This window comes from Myotis myotis, unplaced genomic scaffold (genome assembly GCF_014108235.1).
Source record: "Myotis myotis isolate mMyoMyo1 unplaced genomic scaffold, mMyoMyo1.p scaffold_m19_p_14, whole genome shotgun sequence".
Lineage (NCBI taxonomy): Eukaryota > Metazoa > Chordata > Mammalia > Chiroptera > Vespertilionidae > Myotis > Myotis myotis.
In genome coordinates this window covers 1,449,734-1,471,403 of record NW_023416318.1, presented here as the reverse complement: position 1 = coordinate 1,471,403, position 21,670 = coordinate 1,449,734, and the positions used below count along the sequence as shown (strand labels likewise).

Below are 21,670 nucleotides of genomic sequence, written 5' to 3'. Positions count from 1 at the left end.
GTTTTCTGAAAACTTGCTGGGAAGGTTGTGTTTGGCATGGCCTGGCTTAAGGATCCTGGGAAGAGATTTTCAGTTTTAAATGTATATCCAGAGCCAAGACTGAAACTCAGCTTAGCTAGTTGACAAGCCACATGTAAATTTCCTATCCCAAACTCTTCTGTTAAAAGGTTGAGTCTGAGCTGTGCAGTTTTAAGCTGCCATCAAAGACAGCCTCCTCACACTAATGTGTATATATGATAGATACTCCTTGAATTCCAAAATCTGCCGCGTTAATGGTTGATGTTGTTTCCCTTCTTTGTTTATCACTTAGTAGATTGCCACTGTTTTGCAGTGTTTTGTATTTTCAGCTTTTGTAACTTAACTGTAATTATTTTTAAAGCTTATTTGGTCTAATGATAAGTATTTTTCAGTATCTAATGTTTTACTGAGCTTCTGTGAATGCCACTTGATGTAATTTTGTATCGTTGCAGAAACAAATAAATTTCAAATGGTAAAGCTATAAAATCATTGAATTTATTAATATTATATTAGAATTGTGTGATATGAGGCCTAACACAAGTGAAAGGTCCTTTTATTCTTAACCTGTAGTCTTCATTCACTTTCCCATCCAATCTCCAATAAACAGGAAACGCCATCCCAGGGTTGTACACATCCTGTAGCTTTCTGTGTTGTGATGGTGACTGATTTGCAGCCCCAGTCCTCCCCACCAGGCAGCCCATGGACTAGTCTAGGAGGTAGCTGGGCCCGTGGTCATCATTCATTTACTCTTGGCACTTGTCCTCTGCTGTCTGCTTGGCCTGGAATGCCCTTGCGGACCCCTTCAACCCCAGTGACATCACCTTTCCAGCCTGTGCCCTGGCTGCCAATGTCACCCTTTATTATCTTTGAAAGATAAGCCTTGAGGCTCCGGTATAGGCTCCATAAGGGTGTGTCTCAGTGCTGCCACCCTGAGCATCATAAGGAAGACAAATCTAGGACCTTGGCTGCATAGGAACTGAATATTATCTTCTAAACACACACCTTGCAAACTGGTATGTGTTATTCTTCCAGCCCCCACAACCGCAATGAGCCTGTCGCAGGCATGTTTCCACCCCTGAGCGAGCCATTAGAACCAGCAAAAAATGGGATATGGAGGCCTCTGGACCTATAACCAAAACCATGCCCAGACTTTGACTAACCCTTGTTGGACACCCTTTTTCCTTAACAGTGTAGACTGCAGCAGAGCACTTCTGAGTGATGAGAGAAGCCTCAGGACAGCTGGACCAATGCTTTCAAGAATATTCGGTTTTCCCTAGCTGGTTTGGCTCAGTGGATAGAGTGTCGGCCCGAGAACTGAAAGGTTCTGGGTTCAATTCCAGTCAAGGGCATGTACCTTGGTTGCAGGCTCGATCCCCAGCGCCAGTTGGGGCGCATGCGGGAGGCAACCAATTGATGTGTCTCTCTCACATCAATGTTTCTCTCTGCCTCTCTCTCCCTCCCTTTCACTCTCTCTAAAAGTCAATAGAAAAAAAAAAATCTTTGGGTGAGGATTAACAACAAAAATTAATATTTGGTTTGACTGTTAGGAGGTATGGGGGTGGGGTGCAGAGCACTGCTGGGGAGACATTAAGGCTATCCAGCTATCCAAATCAGCAGCCCACACCGGGCCTTAGTAGTTAGTGTGTTGTGAAAGGTGGAAGATCACCCCCTGCCCCAGCTGGAAGAGCTTCAGTTAAGAACTGTGATCTGTGGGAGACCTGCGGGTCGGATCTCCATTCAGAAATCAAAAACGAATGAGAGTGCTTCGTGCGAGCAGAAACTAATGCTGAAAGACATGCCTGAGTCAGGCTGTGCCACAGCACCAGCCAAATTCATCTAGCGCATCCCTGACCAAACTAATTCTTCTTTTTCTGTGCCTGGATCCTTGAACCAAGCTTCTTCAGGTCTAGGTACACGTTCCGCTTCAGGATGGCACTGCTGCACAGAAGGGCCCCGTGTATGGCCCCCATCAACCCGCAGACGAAGATGTCTTGGCCTAGGAGACAAGAGCAGAGACCATGAGCAGCCACAAGTGGGAGAGAGGACGAGGGCTCTCGTGTCCATCCCTCTGTGCTGGGGTCACCCAGAGGCGGCTTCAAATCAGCCCAGGTCGACAGCCTGCAGATGTGGGAGCTGCAGGGGCAGGAAGACCTGAGGACAGGAACAGAGGACTGTGGGTGATACGGAGGCCTAGGGGCGCAGCTCCTGGCAAAATGAGGCAAGTCAGTGTACCTGTCAGGTAGAGGTTGGGGATGGGGCTTTGGGCCCTGATGGAGGCTATCGCATGAGGATGCAAGCGGCCCAGGTCGTGGTCAGCCCCATAGCAGGCTCCCTGGTAAGCAGCCAGATAGAACTGATTGGTCAGCGGGGATCCTCCGGTCACACTGTCGACCTAAGAAGCAAAAAAGGCAGCCACAGGGTGGGAGTGAGACCTTGTGAGATGCTCATCTTTCCTCTTCTCTCCTTGAATGAGTTGACGGCCTGCATGGGTTCCCTGCCTTCCCCGGAGCTCAGGTATCTCGGGGTTTTATTTCTCTGGCCCAAAGGAAGTTGAGAAATGGTACAATCACGTGGTCTATCTACCTTTCCCTCGAGCTGTGGGAACAGCTTCAGGACAACCGACAGAGAGGCTTCAACAAAGGAGGACTTGAGGGTCTCGTAGTCGCTGCTCCGCTTTCCGTTGGGTTCGTCCCGCCACTCCTCAAACCACTCATAGCAGGTGGGCACCAGCATGACCATTGCGGACCGGTCTGGGGAGGCAGAGCTGGATTACTGCTGCCTGGCCCCTCCCGCCCCAACCCCCTCCCCAGGACCTCAGGACCTCAAGCCCCACCTGGGAATCGGTCCTCCCAAGTCGGGTCCTTAGCTGATGAGGGAGCAATTAAGAGAAAGGGCATGTGTGCGGCAGCCTTTTCCCTCGGCATAGACAGGTAGTGCTCCATCCTGAGGGTGAGAGGAGTGTGGTTGCCCAGCCCAAGACCTTGGTCCTCACAGCCACCAGCACGCCCCAAGGACAGTTCATCCCCACAGACACCCCCTCACCATCAGGGATGGAGCTGAGGGACAGCCTAGGCCAGTGATGGCGAACCTTTAGAGCTCGGCGTGTCAGCATTTTGAAAAACCCTAACTTAACTCTGGTGCTGTGTCACATATAGAAATTTTTTGATCTTTGCAACCATAGTAAAACAAAGACGTATATTTTTGATATTTGTTTTATATATTTAAATGCCATTTAACAAAGAAAAATCAACCAAAAAAATGAGTTCGCATGTCACCTCTGACACGTGTGTCATAGGTTCGCCATCACTGGCCTAGGCGCACAAAAGCCCTTCCTGGAGTCAGTGCTTGCCTTCCCCCTCCCATTCCATCTCTTGCACTGACTCCCCGGCATCCCGGGAAGAAGCAAGGGTCCTGTGGGCGGTGGGCCCATGCTGACACCCTCTCACCCCGCATGCACACACACGCCTTACGCCTTGTCCATGTCTGTGTCAAAATAAACATAGTAGTTGGTAGCCGGCAGCCCCAGGTCCTTCTTGGTGCCTCGCAGACACATGAAGACAGAGAACATGCCCAAGCCGGGCCGCACCATCTCTAGCTGCTGCTTCACACCTGCCAAAGAGAGCTGGTGAGCGCTGTGTGCACGGCGGCCAGCCGTGGTGCCCGGCCCCAGGGGAGCCTGCTGAGCCTGCTCGCTGTGTCTGCAGCCTCAGCTGCCAGCCTAGCGCCTGGGCCATTTTTATAGTGTCATTTCAACTGCAAGGGTTGAAATAACAATTAATTGGCAAGAGCCTGCTCTCCTGTCTCCGCCTGTGAAGGCCACAATGCCAGACTCCTACTCTTCTGCCTCCACCCACCTCTGCTCTAAGCACTTTTAGAAGCAGGTAGCGCCCAGCCTCCCGAGCTGGCTCACAGCGCCTGCAGGACAGTCTCCGGCTAACTGCCTCCAATCTGCCCCTAATGCAGCGGTTCTCAACCTGTGGGTCGCGACCCCTTTGGTGGTCAAAGGACCCTTTCACACACAGGAGTCGCCTAAGACCATCCTGCCTATCAGATATTTACATGACGATTCATAACAGTAGCAACATTACAGTTATGAAGTAGCAACGAAAATAATTTTATGGTTGGGTCACAACATGAGGAACTGTATTTAAAGGGCCAAAGGTTGAGAACCACTGCCCTAATGTCTCAATTAGGAGTGGATGACTGGGCTCCATGCTACAAAGATCACAGATAGGAACAGTACCTCCTTATAAGCCTTAATTTCAGTATGAACTTGAAAATAAGCCACCTAATAAATGAACATACACAGTTCTCAATGTGCAGTACAGTCAGTACAAGGCCTCAAAATGACCAGCAATGCAGATGGACAAAAGCAAACAGCACTCCTGGCACCTGGCGTTTCAGGATTCAGCCGGGAGAAGGAAGAACAGAACAGGAGGGAGGCAACAGCCGTCCGATGTCCCCTGGACTAAGCAGCTGGCCTTCCCCACCTCTCTTCAAAGCACCCCAGACCAGTTACTCAGAAATTGCTCCTACAGATTCCTATCCTCTGTTCTTCCCAGGACCATCCCAGCCCCTGCTTGAGGGTTAACACTGGCTGCTCTGCCCGTTCATTTAACAACTATCTGTGGAGGACCCAAAATGTGCTGACTCCTCTGTAGGTGCTGGGGATGCTTCAGGAATCAGATACGCTGTCTGTCTATTGGAAAAGAGACTCTCCTGAAATAAGCTGGATGCCCTCCTCTAGGCTGCAAAGAATGAGTGCTATGGGCAGCGTGACATAGAGTCTATCGAAAACAGGCCACTTTGGAGAGCAAAAGGGAGTGTTATAACAATTACAGCAGGATGCTGGCCTCGGACAACCCAGCCAATCCCAGTACGGAGCAGTGGACCGCCCTGGAGCCGCAGGAGCTCACCGCCTGGGTCCCAGCCTCCAGGGTAACCTCAGGGCTGGCGCGCCCTGTCCAGGTTGGGTTGGGTGGGCACAGAGAGAAGCAAGGGCCCAGAAGTGAAACCTCCAAGGACTTAGGAAGCCCCTGAGAACAGCAACCACCTCCACCTAGCCCGCTTTCCCTCTCCCCAGCCAGAAGGAAGAGGTCCAGGGACCATATACCTGGCAGAAAATATAACCTAGGGTCCCAAACAAGGCACAGTATACCAAGCCTTTTTTCTCCACGCCAGCCTTGGCTTCCCTTATTGACATTATGAGACCAGTCTTTCCCACTCAAAAAACTTCTGCTCCAAACCCTCTCAAGGCTCAGCAGTGGGATTTAAGAAAGGCGCTCCCATCCACAAAGGTTCCCTCTGCCTGACCATCCCACCTCCACCCTCGACCCCTCCTGCTCTACCTGTCCCACAGGCCAGCAGGTGTCTGGTTCCCATCTCTGAGAGGCAGATGGAACTATGAAAACTTCCACCCCAAACAGCTAGAAACAAAGGAGTCCCCACACTGGGGCCTCTGAATTAAGCATCACCCTGCCACTGCCTGAAATGTTCTCAAATTGGAATTCATCTGTTTTCAGGGCTGAGGGACCTAAGAGCAGTGACAGCTATTCCCATACAGTAAGGGAAGGCAAGCTGGACAGGTAGCATGTGGCCTGGAGAGAAGGCAGGCCTGGGTGGGACCCAGGATCAAAGGTCCAGGGAGAGAGGGAGGCAGGAAGTACCAAAGGCAAAGTCTGTTGGTCAGCCACCCAGCCCCGCCCCACTGCCCTGCACCGGGCAGTCTCAGCCTCACCCCACTCAGCTTACCCCGTCTGAGGGAGGAGGCCTCCGCTGGCCGCAGATGCTGGCTGAGGCCCAGCTAAGTGAGGCAGAGGAATAAGAAGGCTGTTTTCAGTCAAACACATACCACAGGGACAATGACGACCGCCACCCACCCACCCTCCCCCAGGAGGAAATCCAGGCCCTCACTTTTCTCCTGAACCTACTCTGCAACCCACCTTCCCCAGCTCCTCAAAGAGCAGCCGCAAGCCCCACCGTGAGGTGGAGCGCTCCTTCCACTGCTCCCTGGGCTCCTCCACGCCCTTCTATCGCGACAGCATCTGAGCTGCTCCTATCTCCACCCCCAGCCCCAGCCAGAGGCCTTCAGCTACACCCCTCCCTACCCCCTAGGTCCCTGGTCCCTTCCAGGCCAGCGGCCTCCTCTCCTCAGATCACACCAGTAGCTTCTAGTTACACAACATCCTAAAGTCCATTTCAAAACAGTTACCTCTCACCTTATTTGGCTGAGCCCGTGTTCCTCATGGGCTGACCTGCTCTCCACCCCTTAGTGAGGCCTTTTCTCTGGAAGCCCCGTGCCTCTCAGCTCAGAGCCAGGCACGCGTCTCCATTCTCGTCCCAGCTTGCCACCTTCAAATAGGCGGCCTTGAGAAGTAACTTCACGTTCACGGCCTCAGTTTCCCCAGCCACCAACATCAGCACGATGATGGCTCTCTCCCAGGTGGCGATGAGGATCAAACACCACGACAAAGCCTCTCGCACAGACCTACCCAGGGCCAACCACAAATAGGTCTACCACCTGCCCTGGTTGGGTAGCTCAGTAGGTTAGAGCGTTGTCCTGGCAATACACCAAGGTTGTGGGTTCGATCCCCACCCAGGGCACATACAAGAATCAACCAATGAATGCATAAATAGGTGTAACAAAAAATCGATGTTATTCTGTCCATCTTTCTCTTTCTCCCTTCCTCTTTCTCTCTAAAATTGATTACAAAACAAAACACAACTCAACAGACAAATATGTCTACCTCCTCCTCCACAAAACCAGGCTTTTCTTTTTCTTTTTTCAAATATATTTTTCTTGATTTCATAGAGGAAAAGAGAGGGAGAGATAGAAACATCAATGATGAGAGAGAAAAATCGATCAGCCATCTCCTGCACGCCCCCTACTGGGGATGAGCCCACAAGCTAGGCATGTGCCCTGACTAGGAATCAACCATGACCTCCTGGTTCATGGTGACGCTCAACCACTGAGCCACACCAGTTGGGCCAGGCTTTTGTTTTTAGATGTGTTCTATCAGAAAAGATGGCTGCACTGAGGCTTATTTCTACCTGGTGCCCAGATTTTGGGCACAGGGTTCAAGGAACAGAAGAAAGGCTCAGCCCCAATATGATTCCTGAGAGACAGGAAAATATAACCTTGATCCCAATACGGCACACAACAATTTTATGAGGCCTTTCTTCTCCACGCCAGCCTGAGCTTCCCTTACTGATAATGCCAGACCAGTCTTCCCCACTCAGAAAAAGTGAGAACTTAAGGAAGGAAGCAGGATTCATACCACACGCTTAAGGAAAACCCAAGAAATGTTCCTTCTGGACTCTACCCACCATCATTCACCACTAGAGAGATGACTTAAGATGTAAGAAAACCGGAAATGGGCAACTTGGAACGGAATCTTAAAAGAGGAGCGGGGAAGTGGCTGAGGTTATGAGGGGGAGGGAGTGACTATGCCAAGCATGAAGAGATAAATGAGGATCAAAGGGTCTTCGGGGTGATGTGATAGAAAGTTGTTTCCCCAACTCCTACACAGAGGAGCAAGTTAGAGACCAGTGTGTCCACCTTTTCTGCCTAAGCACAGAGGGCAGCCATCACCCTGGGAAAAGCATCAGCCCGCCTGAGTGAACTGCTCTAGAGCAGCGATGCTGGGGACCGCGGGAGAGAGCCACACAGCCCCGTCTTACCTGGCAGACAGCGGGCGGTCTCTGGCAGTAGGTACTTGTAGGTATTGAACAGTCCTGCGTCAGAGATCACGATGGGGCAGTGGATATTCACCAGCTCTTGACCCTTCTTCACACTGACACCTGCAGGCACAAGAGCAGGACTGAGGTTCTGTGCGCCCCAGGAGGGAAAGAAAGGCTCATATCCCGCACAGGTCTCTCCCAGCCTCCACTTCAATTTCTCAGACCTGGGCGTCTGGGCCACCTAGGCCAGACGGGCACACCCCAGGCAAAACTGCGAAGTCCTCAAGCACTCTGAGAGTGTCCCACAACTGCTCTGTGCTCGCCCTCCCCAGCTGCCTCCCCATCGGGTGGGCTCCCTTTTCTTGAGCTAAACCCAACAATCTTCACACTGACCCCTCCTATCAGCCTTCCACGACCTGGTTCCTACTGTGTGTCCACCTCATTTCTGACCACTCACCAAACCACAGGTACATCCAGAAAAAAAAGCTGATGGTCAACCATTTCTGACCTACGAAAATGGCAGTTTCTAATGCCTTATAATACTCTGCTCTTTCATGCCTTTGCACCTTCTGTTCCCCTTGCCTGGAATAACCTCCCCCAACCTCTGACTAGCTTCTTCTGACCCTTTATGGTTTACATATATTTTTATTGTTGACACGCGTACAGATGTGCCCCACTCCTCCCCATCTTCTGACCCTTTATGACCTGGCTCGAGCGCCCCTGCCTTCCTCTGAGGCCTTCCTTGTTCCGCCATCCTTTACTTCACCTCCAGCTTTAGCATGTGCCTCTGTATGGCACTTACATTAAATCAGCCATCTTCCTTATGAGACCTGAAGCTTCCTGAGGTAAGAGATTAGGTCTTGTCTTTTTATTTTCATCTTTTATCACCTAGCTCCCTGGCTGGCAAACTTTGTTGATTTCAGAGAGGAAATCAACTAGCCTAGCTCGTGAAAAACACAAGTAAATATATTCTGAACTGAGTTTAATTGAACTGATAAAACCACCTTGCTTCATGGACCCCTTGAGGCTGGGAGAACTTGCCCGTGAAGAGGAGAGAAAACCTCACAGCTACTGACAGCCACCTCTTCCTTACCACCAGCCACGTCCTACTCTCTTCTACGAGTGTGTTCTCAGAGACTGCTGGTGGCCTCTTCTCCGGGATTTCTGTGGGGCACTGGGCCACCCACTCGCCACCTTCTCGATAGGTTCCTCTGCTGACTTCACCGTCACACCAGCCCTATTTTCTCAGGCCTCTCTGGCGCCTTCCCTGATGCTTCTTAAGGACCCACGCATTGTGGATGGCCTGCTCTGTTTCCCAGAGTCCTTCCTTGCATTGGCCTCTCCTAATGAAGTCCTTCTATAGTGGGATTTTGACTTTCCGTGCAGATTACAGCAAAGACCTGAGCCAGGATAACAGGGTTCTAGGCCCCACTCTGTCATTAGCAGGTTGAGGGCCCCACACTGCCCTAGAGAGTGCCCAGATCACGTATTCATTCCATTAATTGCCAACACACATTTATTGAACCTCTACCATGTGCTAAAATCTATAGGCAAGTATTAAAGAGACAGCCCCTACACTCATAACTCCCCAAGCCCTACTCTGGGGCAGATTCCAGTTGTAAACCCTGCTCTGGGGCAGATTCCAGCCTTTAACCCCATTTGGAAGTTGGTCCTGCTACACTTTCCGCCCTCAGTGCTTTCTTTTCCCTGCAGCCCAGGTCTCTCCCACCCCAGCGCCGGGCCCATGAAGCGCAGGGCTCTCACCACAGGCTTTCCCAGCTGAGTCCAGCAACACACTCTGCACAGAAGCCTTCGTCAGGACAGCGCCCCCAGCCCGCTGAATCACAGGGATGATGTGAAAGGCGATTTCACTAGAACCCCCTCGAGGATAAAAGGCTCCTTTTATGTAGTGGTCAACCAGCAGAGCATGCATGGAAAAGGAGGTGCGGCTCGGGGTCACGCCTACAGAAGGAAGGAGGGGCCATGAGGCAAATGCAGCAGCAGCAACAGTCAGAACACCAACTCCTGGCAGAGAACGTGAAGTCTGAGTCTCTCCTTCCCAGGGTTCAAATGATGCCCGGGGGAGCCAGAGGGCCGGTCTCCATGAAAATATGGGGTACCTTACGGATCTTGGGGCCACTGGGAATGTCCTCCCTGCAAACTGCTATGCAGCCAAGACTGGGGAGGACAGTGCTGGTAGAAAAGGACAACCGTCCAGGGTGTGGATGAAGGAATTTTACCAGGGAGTCCTGTGGGTAGGTAGGCAGACTTCCCATCCATAAACTCCAGGGGGCCTGGGGTTTATGCTGCATTTCAGCCCGCCGAGTACATTCAGGAAGAAACACTGAGAGCCAGGAGGGCGCGCCTCCTCCAGGAGCTGCCCAGGGCCAGTACCCACCATACGTGGGGAAGATGTAGCTGAGCACCGCCTGGAGCTCCCGGGAGGCCGGCAGCTGCTGCAGGGCCTCGGCCAGGCTCTGCACGGACCCGCGAAGGAAGGGAGAGAACCAGGTGAGCAGCCCACACCTGCCGAGGAACTGAGCCACAGGCAGCGGGAGGGTCTTCAACAAGATGGCATGAAAGGCTCCCCTGGATGCCAGCTGGAAAGAAAACGAACAGGTCTCATTTCTAGAACTGCTGTGACAGAATCACCATTCCATTAGCTTGCAGGCCCAGCAACACTTACCATGGCGGAACTTGAGCTGAAGTTGGATTTTTAAAAACCTCTTCTCTGTGAATTCTTCCCATTCTACACTCAAATGAGTCGTTTTGTTTTTTCAATTACTGCCTAAATTCCTTTCGAAAAATCCCAATCTTGCCCAGCCGGTGTGGCTCAGTGGTTGAGCATTGACCTTTGGACCAGGAGGTCACAGTTCAATTCCCGGTCAGGGCACATGCCTGGGTTATGGGCTAGATCCCCAGAGTGGGGGCAAAGGCAGCTGATCAGTGATTCTCTCTCATCATTGATGTTTCTATGTCTCTCCCTTCCTCTCTGAAATCAATAAAAAGATATGTATTTTCAAAAGAAAACAAAAATCCCAATCTGATCTCAGATGAAGTAAAAAAGGGTAGCGATCTGAAGACACAGAAGCCAGCCTGGTCAGGAAGGAGAGCATGGCGCCCCCCAGAGGCCAGAGTGAGAGTGGCAGCTGCCAAGCCCCTGCTCCAGAGGCACAGAGGCCAGCTCTGGAGGGGACTGAGTTCAGGACAGACCTGACTGCTCCTCCCTTCCTGCCTCCCCACAGTGGCTCCACACATGGAGGTCAGCCTTGTCAGGAATAAACAAGGGGATCCTTAGCATGTCCATGTTACCTTAACCAGCTTTATATACTTGTCAATGGCAGCTTCTTCCTGGGGAAACTTCTCCTTGAGACCCTGAATGTAGGCTTTCTCCCCGCTGTACATGGGGAACTCCTTTCGACCACTGGGCCCTTCGAGTACCATGACGTCAAAGGGAGAGGACAAGGCAGCCCAGTCCAGCTGCCCCTCAGTGATCTGGTCCAAGATAAAACGGTTCAAGCTGCCTTCCTGCATCCTCCCAATATAATGGATTCCTGTGGGGAGACAGACAAACAAGGTGTCTTAAGGATAAGGGGACTGAGCCCCGGACCAGAACGCAAGGTGAGAGAGGTTGTCCTGCTTGGCTGAATCCACACCAGAGGAGTCTACCCAGCCGTGCTGAAGGGAGGAGTTGGAGCAGAAACCACCAGCTCCCTGCCATTCCAGCTCCCAATGGGTGTAGCTGTCAGACAAGGAAAGAGGCGCCCAGAGAGAAAACAGGGCCTCCAAAACAACAGAAAAGCTATATCCCACAATGCTCCAAGCCTCCTGAAGATAGAGCATGCGCCCAACCCTTTTCCACATAAACCTTACCTGTGTCAAACTCGAGGCCATCCTTTCCAAAGGTGTGACAACAGCCTCCCGCCTTGGTATGCTGTTCCAGCACCAGAACTCGCTTGCCAGCTTTGGCCAGAATCGCGGCTGCAGCCAGGCCCCCAATGCCACTGCCAATCACCACCACGTCCAGCTTCTCGGGCACCCGGCTGGCTGAGAAAGCTGCAGCAGAGGGAGGAGATGGAGGGTGGGCTTCTCAGGAAAGGGTAGCAAAGACATGGAAACCAAGGAAGACCTCTCTAGCTTGCCCAATGCTAGAAGTCTAGAGCAGTTTGGCAGAGAATCCTTAGTAGAATATCACAAACATGTTACCTGGGAACTGCTCAGGACCAGCAAAGTGATTTGGTTTGATCTGAACTGATTTAACCAAAGTTGCTATGCACATGGGGATTTTCCCCACTTTCAAAGACAGTAGGAATCAGTAACTTTTTTTAAATTTATTTGAAGGGGGGTGTGTGTGTGTGAGAGAGATCAATTTGTTGTTCTATTTATTTATGCACTAGAGGCCTGGTGCACAAAATTCGTGCAAGAGTAGGCCTTTGCAGCTGAGGGCAGCTGCCTGGATCTGTCCCTTGCAGCCGTGGGACGGCTTGGTCTGGAAGGACGTCTGGAAGGACATCGGTCTAAGTAGCATATTAACCTTTTATTATATAGGATTCTTGTATGTGTCCTGACCGGGGATCAAACCTGCAACCCTGGCTCAGTTACTGATTCCTGCCCTGGCTGGGTAGCTCAGTTGGTGAGAGGAGGGGTCACTTGATGTTGACACACATTAGCCACCTTGGCACAAACACATTGTGGTGTGGCAAAACTAAAAATCATTTTAATTCTTTCCTCCCTCCCCATTTTAAGCATAGACCTGACTCCCTTAAGACCAGAGACCTCTTGGGACATGACCTCAAAAAGCATGTTCGACTGTGGATCTACAAATCTGCCATTTTCCTTTCATTGCCTGAAAGTGAGGATGGGTTTGTGAAAAGATGCTAAACAACATGCTTAATGTGAAATGTCAACCCTCACTCTAAACTCTCCCTGTTCTGAGCATCAGATGAAAACTTCATTGGGTCTTATAGCGGCTTTCTGATTTTCACAGTCCATTGAGGAGGGGAGTTTGAAAGTTGTTGTACGCTGTGAAGGATTGTCTACCATGTCCTGCCTTGAAATACCATGATTATTTATGAAAAGCATCTTTAATAAAGCTGGATACAGGTTGGCGGGGGGGGGGGGAGGGGGGAGAGACAGAGTCTGTACTTGACTTTGCCAAGACCTTGGCACACAGAGGACAGTGCGCGCGTCCATGCGTCCACTGTTGCCCAGCCTGCCCAGCAAAGGCGCCGGTTGGTGGCGGACACTACAGCGGGGCGCCTCCACGAGCCTCCAGCCTCCCCGGCACTTTGCATAGGGAGAAACGGAGGCCCAGGTCTGGCAGCCGCTCGCCCTGCCGGAAAGAAGCCGCAAATCGGTGCAGCCTCCGACCGCAAGGTCCTTTCCACTGACCTTGTTTCAGAACCTTCTTCCGGGCCTCCTTGTCGGTCACCAGGGGCGCCGGGGGCCGTGTGACGTCCTCGGAGAAAGGGTTCGGGGAGCTGCCTGAGTAAACTTGGCGGAGGACGGCCAGCAGCAGCAGCAGCGCGGCCAGCAGCACCAGGGTGAGCCACATGGCGCCTGTCCGAGGGCTGGTTCGCGCCGCCGGCGCCCAGATTTGTGGCGGAGGTGCCACCCTGCAAGGCGTCCTGCCCAGCGGGAGGCGGAGGCAGCTCTGCCCCTTGGCCCGTGGAGCAGCCTGGTCTCTTTGACTTTGGCCGGAAGCCCCGACTCCCGCGCAGGTTGGCCCTCCCGGCCCTCCGTACGGGCGGGAGGCAGCGCTCAAACTCCCCGCCCGCGGGCGGCGCGCTCCTCCCCCGCCTGCGCGGGGTGGGCGGGCGCATGCGCGGAGGGGCCCGCGGCGGCGGCGGCGGCGGTGGGAAAGCTTCGGGAGCGCGTCGGGCCAGCCCGGGGGCCTTCGGGCGGGGATGTGGGGCGCCAGGGATGGTCCCGGGGCGAGGCGAGGCTGAGAGGTGCAGGCCTGAGAGAGAACCCCGACTGGGACGCCGGAGACTTGGGCTCCGGTCCGCGCTCGGCCGAGGACCTGAGGCAAGTCACTTTGCTCCATTTCCCCGCTCCCGCCGGGCCGCGGCCGGCTGCCTGGCTGGACGGAGGTCTCTCTTGGCATCTGCCTCGGCGAGCGCCGGACCCCCTAGCGCCCCAGACTGGCCCCTGGTTGTGGCCGCGGCGCCCCTGGGGAATGGCGTTGCCGTGGGCGGGGCCTCCGGCTGGTCCCGCGCCACCTCCCTCCGTGGGGGCAGCCTGGGGACCGGGGCGCGACGGGGGCGCCCAGCGACGCGCCCGGTGAGAGGACCGGAGCGCTGCCGGACCGGTGCGCGCGTTTGTATTTGAGGCGTGGACCCCGTTTCTAAGTTAAATTCCTATTCAGGGGGTTTAAGCTCCAGCAAGCAGTTAGAAGTCAAACCCGCATGAAGCCCCTTCTCTAAAGCGGATGCACCATCAATACTTCATTGAAAAAGGATCCGTCTGGCCTGGAACCAGGAGGTCACCGTTGGGTTCCGGTCAGGGCACATGCGGATTGCGGGCTTGAGCCCCAGTGGGGTGTGCAGCGGGCAGCGGTCAATAATTCCCATCCTTGATGTTTCTCTCTCCTCTCTCTCTCTTCCTCTCTGAAATCAATAAATTATATAATTTATATATATAAATAAATTATATATATGTTATGTATATAAATTATATATAATTATATATATAAATTATATAACATATATAAATATATAATTTATATAAATCAATAATTTATATATATAATTTATATATATATAACATATAAGTTATTTCAGAGAGGAAGAGAGAGAGAAAAATATATATATTTTTAAAGGAAGGCCATTTCCTCAGGTCCAACTCTAAGGAACTTGCCCAATAGAGGTGGGAGTGACTTAAGAACTAAGAGTTCTCTCTGTTTGACAGTTTGCTCCGTTCTTTCTCTGATAAGATAGTAACTGTCCCTAGTGAAGCCCCCAGCAGTGCTCCAGCCAGAACCCAGGCCCTAGCAGGCGTGTGAAGCTGCTCACTCTACTCCGCTTGGCCCATTTCACGCTGGGTAACAGAAAGGCCTTCCTGAGATTGCTGTCACCATGCCTGCCTCTCACCTTCCCGAGACTGGCCGATGTAGGAGTGTTTTGTCAGACGCTGTCATGGAGGTCAAGGAGGAGGGGAAAAGGGAAGCAGATGCTGAGGCCCCAGAGGACATAGTGAGAGGGAGCTGGTTCCCGAGGTGCCATGAGTAAGGGGCACTACCCTGTCTTATAAATTACAATGAGCCCCATGCCCAGCCCAGGAGCCAGGAGGTATTCCTGCTCCTTGGGTGGGAATCAGTGTGTCCTACCCCAACAGAGAGTCCTGTTTGTTACTGGCAGCCAGTTCTTAGGGAATCCAAGTTATATTCCCACAGAGGAGGGCTGACCTAGAGATGAGGCCCTCCTTCCTTAGACACTGGAGTCTGAAGTATGACGGGCAGTTGTGTGTGAGCCATCTGTCCATTATGATCTGGCTTTTGGCTTTTTTTTTTTTTTTAATACGGAAGGAGGAAGATGATATGAAGCTTGGATCAAAGGCAGGGTTTTGTTTTTTGTTTTTAAGTATGTTTTTATTGATTTTAGAGAGGGAGAAAGAGAGAAACATCCATTGGCTGCCTCCTGCATGCCCACTACTGGGGATCAAGCCAGCAACCCCAGGCATGTGCCTTAACTGGGAATTGAACCGGCAGCTTCTTGGTGCATGGGATGACGCTCAACCAACTGAGCCACACCAGCCAGGGCTGATCTGGCTTTTTGTTGAGATGTATCCATGGGTCCAGTTCCCCTGTGATGGAAGTATGGGCTTCTCCAGCCCTCTTCCAAAGATGATGTAGAATGAAAGACTGAGTTAGCCAAACTGGCTAAGCAGCTGCAACATGTGCAATATTGGTGACAACTGAAGAAGGTTAGCATTGTGTTGCATTTTAAGTTTCTACCATCATAGGAACCAGATCTTATAAGCCCCTAGACCCAAGCCTGAGCACGTCAGCTAAGACCACCCTTCAAGATGCCACCCATTAGCCTCACCTCTTTGATAAACTTCCCTAGATCCCATTAACTTCACTGTCAGAAACAGAACCCCACCACTTACAGTAGTGCTGCTACCTTCTGGATTCTGAGAACCCAGCCCTTAGACTCCGGCAGGGTCCCCTTCTTTCCATCCAGTGGAATGGGTAGTAAGAGGTAGGCATTTGGCTAAGGCAGCTTATTTATTAAGAATAAATTTGCAGCCCTGACCGGTTTGGCTCAGTGGATAGAGCGTCAGCCTGCGGACTCAAGGGTCCTGGGTTCGATTCCGGCCAAGGGCATGTACCTTGGTTGCGGGCACATACCCAGTAGGGAGTGTGCAGGAGGCAGCTGATCGATGTTTCTCTCTATCCCTCTCCCTTCCTCTCTATGAAAAATCAATAAAAAATATATTTAAAAAAAAAAGAAAAGAATAAATTCGCAGCCCAGCTGGCATGGCTCAGTGGTTGAGCGTGGACCTATGAACCAGGAGGTCTCGGTTTGATTTCTGATCACAGCACATACCCGAGTTGTGGGCTCGATCTCCAGTGTGGGGCATGCAGGAGGCAGCAATCAATGATTTTTTTTCTCATCATTGATGTTTCTATCTCTCTCCCTCTCTGAAATCAATAAAAATCTATTTAAAAAATTAAAAATATTTAAAAAGAAATTAACAGATTTTTAAAGTCAGTTTTTCTCAACAGAAGCATAACTGAATGATGAAACCAGTTTTCTTTATTTTTTTTTTATCAGGGCTGAGGCCTCAAAGACCTCAGGGACTTCTTTCAGTACTCACAGAAACCTACACCCTGGTGATGGCACACAGGGACTGTTTTCTTGCTCTAAGTCTGAATGACTGCCAAAAAGGAAGGCAAAGGTAGAGCAGTTGGATCTCTGGCTCTCCCCATAGCTTCTAATCTCAGACCTTCATAAACTCCTTTCTGAGCCCAAGGACAAAGCTCACTTGAACAAATGATTTTGAGTCATGAATGAAAAATCTTGCTCTTTCCACAATGAGAAAGAATTCAGAGATGGACAGGTAAGCAAGCACTTCTGTTTTGGGGGAAACGTTTGGTGTGGGATATATCATTAATAGTAATAAAAGCATTTATCAAGAGAATGTGGAACTTTATATGTAGGAAAAACCCTCATTATCGTTCTCTTTGTTCTATTAGAAGCTTCTATTCACCTCTGGGTCGGTTGCCTTTCCTGAGATCTTATTTTCTTAGTGGGTTATGGGATTTGAGTTTGGATTTGCTTGGTAGGAGAATTTCAGTGAGGAATCTTCCTAGACATTTGTATTTCATTGATTCGGACTGATTATCCTCAGGACTCTTGGTTCAGTGTGACCTATCTCTGTGCAAGTCTTATCTTTCCCACTACCTTGCCTAGAAATGTATTCTTAGAGGGAGGAAAGGAGAAAGAGATCGAGATTGATTTCTTGTTCCACTTACTTATGCATTCATTGGTTGATTCTTGTATGTGCTCTGACCAAAAAAATGCATTCCTAAGTGGAGCCTGTAGGATTCAGTGGTTGGAACTAGGACAAGGCCTTTTTGCTTTGGTGGTTGCCTTCACTAAATTAAGACAGGTGAACTGTATTCCCAAAGGGAAGTCTTTGGACACTGGAGGGGACTGAACTGGAGGGGGAAAGGAAGGATGAAATGAATCCTGAGTACACAGACCCCTGCAGGGAGTTGTTTAGCATGGTGAATCACCAGATATTTTTGATAACATATTTTGTGCCTAGTACTATGTGAATGAGTATGGGAAACATAAAAGAGGTATAAGAGAAGGTCCTTACGCTCAAAGCAGCAGATTCTGATTGGGGAGACAGGCCTTGGAAGAGAAACCTGTAGCTTTTGGACTTTAGGTAAGTGAGATGCCATTGTAGCCCCAGTTGGTAAGGTAGGCCACCTTTAGGAGGTAGAACTGATTTTGAAGGGAATAGAGGACACAGAGAAGTTGGAGGTAGGTGTGTATTCTAGAGGAAAATCACATGACCCCAGAAATAGAAGTGAGAGTAATTGCAATAGTGTGTTCATTGGATTGACGTGGGAAATACTGGTACTTGGGCTTCAAGAGGCCAGTTATGGAGGAGTTGGCTCAGTTGTGTGTTAGGGCGCCCATTCTCATCTCCCAGGGATAAAAAAAAATCAAATCTGATTTTAAGGAGTATTAGCAAAAATACGTAGGAGGGATTAGAGTAGTGGGATAATCTAGGATTATAGGGCTTTGACTTCAGCAGTGATTCCTTTATTAATCATTTTCCTTTATTATTTTTTATTTATTCTACAGAAAATAATCCATTCACATAATTCAAAATTAAAAACATACAGAGTATATGCTATGAAAAAATTGCCCGCTAGTCCTAGCTGATTTGGCTCAGCGGATAGAGTGTCAGCCTGCGGACTGAAGGGTCCCGGGTTCAATTCCAGTCAAAGGCACATACCGGTTGTGGCTTGATCCCTGGCCCTGGTCAGGGCGCATACGTGGGAGGCAACCAATTGATGTGTCTCTCTCACATTGATGTTTCTCTCTGTCTCTCCTCCTCCTTTCCACTCTCAAAAAATCAGTGGAAAAATATCCTTGGGTAAGGCTTAACAACAACAACAACAAAAAAATTGCTGCCCTAGCTGGTTTGGCTCAGTGGATAGAATGTCAGCCTCTGAACTGGAGGGTTCTGGGTTCGTTTCCGGTCAAGGGCACATGCCCAGGTTATGGGCTCAATTCCCAATAGGGGGTGTGCAGGAGGCAGCCGATCAATGATTCTCTCTCATCATTGATGTTTCTATCACTTTCTCCCTCTCCCTTCCTCTCTGAAATCAATAAAAATATATATATTTTTAAAATTGCCTTCTACCCTTGTCCCCTGGCCACCAGTTTTTCTGTTGGAGGCAAACGTACCACTTCTGGAAATAGTCTCTGCAGACAAGCAAATATGATTATGTATTATTTTTAAATATAAATAGTAAAACAGTGTATAATCTGTCCTTTGCTTTTTCACTTAATATGTCATGAAGATTGTCCCATATTGTCCATAAAGCACATTCTTCTTTATGAGGTAAATTAATGCTATTCGGGTGGTATGAATTGCAAGAAGTTTGTCAAGTGTGTTTTTTTAAGCTCTCATAGGGGACAGGTTTGGCTTAGCGGAAAGGCCAAAAGTGAGGGAACTGCCTCACTGAACTTCACTTATTCAGAGACCTTTAATAGCCAGGAAATCTGTGTAAGATTTTTGAGATAACATTAATTCAGCTTTTCGCAGTTTTCCTTAACAATAGATTAAACAGAAGCTTTCCCGTATAGTATTTCTCATAGTTAACTACTTAGGAGTCCATCCATATGTGTGTGTGTGTGTGTGTGTGTGTGTGGTGGGAAAAGGTGTGACATTTAAGCTGTCATCTTTGGGGCTGACATGTGCCTGGGAGAGTGACTCTGGTTTGTCTTTCAGGTCGAAAGTGTGTCTGCTGGGAACTCTCCACCAAACGACAAGGACAGCAGTGCTCTTCTGGCTTTCAGAGGAATTCCTGTACATATTGCACACACTTTAGTACCTCCCGCCAATACAAGTGTTTGTTGCATGCCATTAGGTGGTGCCAGGAGCCCATGACACAGGATAGCATAGACCCTGCCCTCCAGGAGCTCATACTGAGGGGAAGAGGGGTGGGGCACAAACAAGCAAAAAGCAACCTCTGTCTAGTAAGATTATTGCTCTAGTGAAGCAAAATATAAAGTGCAATGGGAATACCAAAGGCTCACCACAGTCTCATTGAATTGTGTGGATTTTGGTTGTTTGCTATTCATGGAAGGTGTACACGTCCCCACATCACTCAACTTGTGCATCAGAGTTGGAGCTTTCCAGGTGCCTCTCTTTAAGATTGGCTTTAATCAACCCATCAAGGTAGATTAGCTCCTTCTGGCCTCCAGTTTCAAGGATATTCAGTACCATGGGTGGGGTTGGGGGGACATGGATCTACCCTTACACTAAAGATCACTGCCCTGCAGATCTCGGAGTTGAAGAACCACAGCCTCCTCCGGGCCCTGACAACAGAAGCTAATGGATGGGCGCCAGGTGGTAAGTCCCCTTCAGGGCCCTTAGAGCCTGGGTGGGGCCCAAGTCAAAGCTGCCCATGGATCTGCTTTTCATCATTTGAATTTCTCACTACTTGTCCTACAGAATTTTGCAGATTTATCATTATCCAAGGAAAATTAGAATCAACACTGGAGGAGTCACAAGATCTGAGTTATAATCTAGCCCCAATAGCCCTGCTAGTGACTGACTGTGTGCCTTTGGGCAAATCATATAATCTCTGTGTCTACAGTAGAAATATTAAAACCTCCTTTATGCTCAAAAGGATATTACGGCCCTGACTGGTTTGGCTCAGTGGATAGAGCGTCGGCCTACGGTCTTAAGGGTCCCAGGTTCGATTCCGGCCAAGGGCATGTACCTTGGTTGCAGGCACACACCCAGTAGGGAGTGTGCAAGAGGCAGCTGATCGATGTTTCTCTCTCATCGATGTTTCTAACTTTCTATCCCTCTCCCTTCCTCTCTGTAAAAAATCAATAAAATATATTTTTTAAAAAAGGATATTATGATCTACACTAATAAAAGAGAAACATGGTAATTGGCGTACGACCGCTACCCTTTTCATTGGCTAATCAGCGAGATATGCAAATTAACTGTCAGCCAAGATGGCAGCCGGCAGCCAGGCAGCTTGAAACTAACATGAGGCTTGCTTGCCTCAGTGACGGAGGACTCCAACGTTCCCCGCCTGCGGCTGCAGGCCTCTGAGCTGGCAGTTTAAGAAACGTTGTAATGAATACCGCTGGACTTCAGCCAGCAGATTTGCAACATTGTAAGCAAAGGCCAGAAACCTACTTTCAGCAGCGGAGGCCTAAGAGCTGGAGCCAAGCCTCAAGCTAAAGCTGGCACAGAATTAAAAAAAAAAGGAAAAAAGCGGTTGGGAGCTTCAGTCACCCCCAGCCTGAAAACAGCCCTCAGCCCCTCACCCAGACTGGCCAGGCACCCCAGTGGGGCCCCCACCCTGAAGGGTGTGTGACCAGCTACAAACAGCCATCATCCCCTCACCCAGGCTGGCCAGGCACCCCAGTGGGGACCCCCACCCTGATCCAGGACACCCTTCAGGGCAAACCAGCCGGCACCCACTCGTGCACCAGGCCTCTACTCTATATAGTAAAAGGGTAATATGCCTCCCAGCACCAGGATCAGCGGAGCCGCGAGGCCTCCCGGCACTGGGATCAGCGTGACAGGGGGAAGCTCCCCAACCCCCTGATCGGCCCTGCTCTGTGCATGACAGGGGGCAGCGCCCCAACCCCCGGATTGGCCCTGCTCTGTGCGTGACGGGGTGGCGCCACAACCTACCCATCGACTCTGCCTTGAGTGTGACGGGGGCGGTGCCCCAACCCCCCAATCGGCCCTACCCTGAGCGTGACTGAGGGTGGCATCGCAACCTCCCAATCCGCCCTGCTCTGTGCATGACGGGGCGGTGCCCCAACTCCCCAATCGGCCCTGCTCTGAGCCCAACCAGGGGCTGCACCTAGGGATTGGGCCTGCCCTCTGCCACCCGGGAGCAGGCCTAAGCCAGCAGGTCGTTATCTCCCAAGGGGTCCCAGACTGCGAGAGGGCACAGGCGGGCTGAGGGACCCCTCCTCCCCCCGGAGTGCACAAATTTTTGTGCACTGGGCCTTTAGTAATGAAATAAGACAGTATATGCAAAAGGACTTTGAAAAAGCATCCTATTTTATCTGCTTTACATGGTTCTTTCCTACATTACTGGGTGGGCAAAAGTAAGTTTACAGTTGTTCATATGGAAAATAATACAATAATCTATATATATAAAAGCCTAATATGCATATTGTCCCCTTGAGAGTTCAACCAGGAGACTAGGAGTTCGGTTGCTTGCTATGACGTGAGCTGACCACCA

General features: G+C 50.5%; 2 protein-coding genes and 1 non-coding gene across 10 annotated transcripts in view; 2 read left to right on the top strand and 1 right to left on the bottom strand.

Annotated features, from left to right (window-relative positions):
• Positions 1 to 1,464: 1,464 nt before the first annotated feature.
• RETSAT (retinol saturase) lies at positions 1,465 to 13,420 on the bottom strand. Its single transcript, XM_036333968.1, has 11 exons — positions 13,090 to 13,420; positions 11,572 to 11,754; positions 11,011 to 11,252; positions 10,097 to 10,298; positions 9,463 to 9,660; positions 7,699 to 7,818; positions 3,489 to 3,627; positions 2,852 to 2,961; positions 2,602 to 2,768; positions 2,251 to 2,410; positions 1,465 to 2,014 (listed from the first exon to the last, which is right to left on the bottom strand). Exons 1-11 carry the CDS (start codon positions 13,250 to 13,252, stop codon positions 1,875 to 1,877), a joined length of 1,824 nt encoding a protein of 607 aa, XP_036189861.1. The 5' UTR covers positions 13,253 to 13,420; the 3' UTR covers positions 1,465 to 1,874.
• On the top strand, positions 6,541 to 6,621 carry TRNAP-UGG. Its single transcript is given in 2 exon segments — positions 6,541 to 6,583; positions 6,588 to 6,621. It is a non-coding gene; the product is annotated as a tRNA-Pro (tRNA).
• An 83-nt stretch (positions 13,421 to 13,503) lies between the features above and the next one.
• Positions 13,504 to 21,670, top strand: part of ELMOD3 (ELMO domain containing 3) — a 31,719-nt gene continuing 23,552 nt past the window's right edge. For 3 of the 8 annotated variants that reach the window (XM_036333969.1, XM_036333974.1, XM_036333973.1), the window contains exons 1-3: positions 13,504 to 13,725; positions 19,177 to 19,254; positions 19,731 to 19,800. In XM_036333969.1, coding sequence (XP_036189862.1) covers positions 13,519 to 13,725; positions 19,177 to 19,254; positions 19,731 to 19,800 — 355 coding nt within the window. In that variant the 5' untranslated portion in view covers positions 13,504 to 13,518. The other 5 variants (XM_036333972.1, XM_036333970.1, XM_036333977.1 and 2 more) reach the window with 3 other exon arrangements.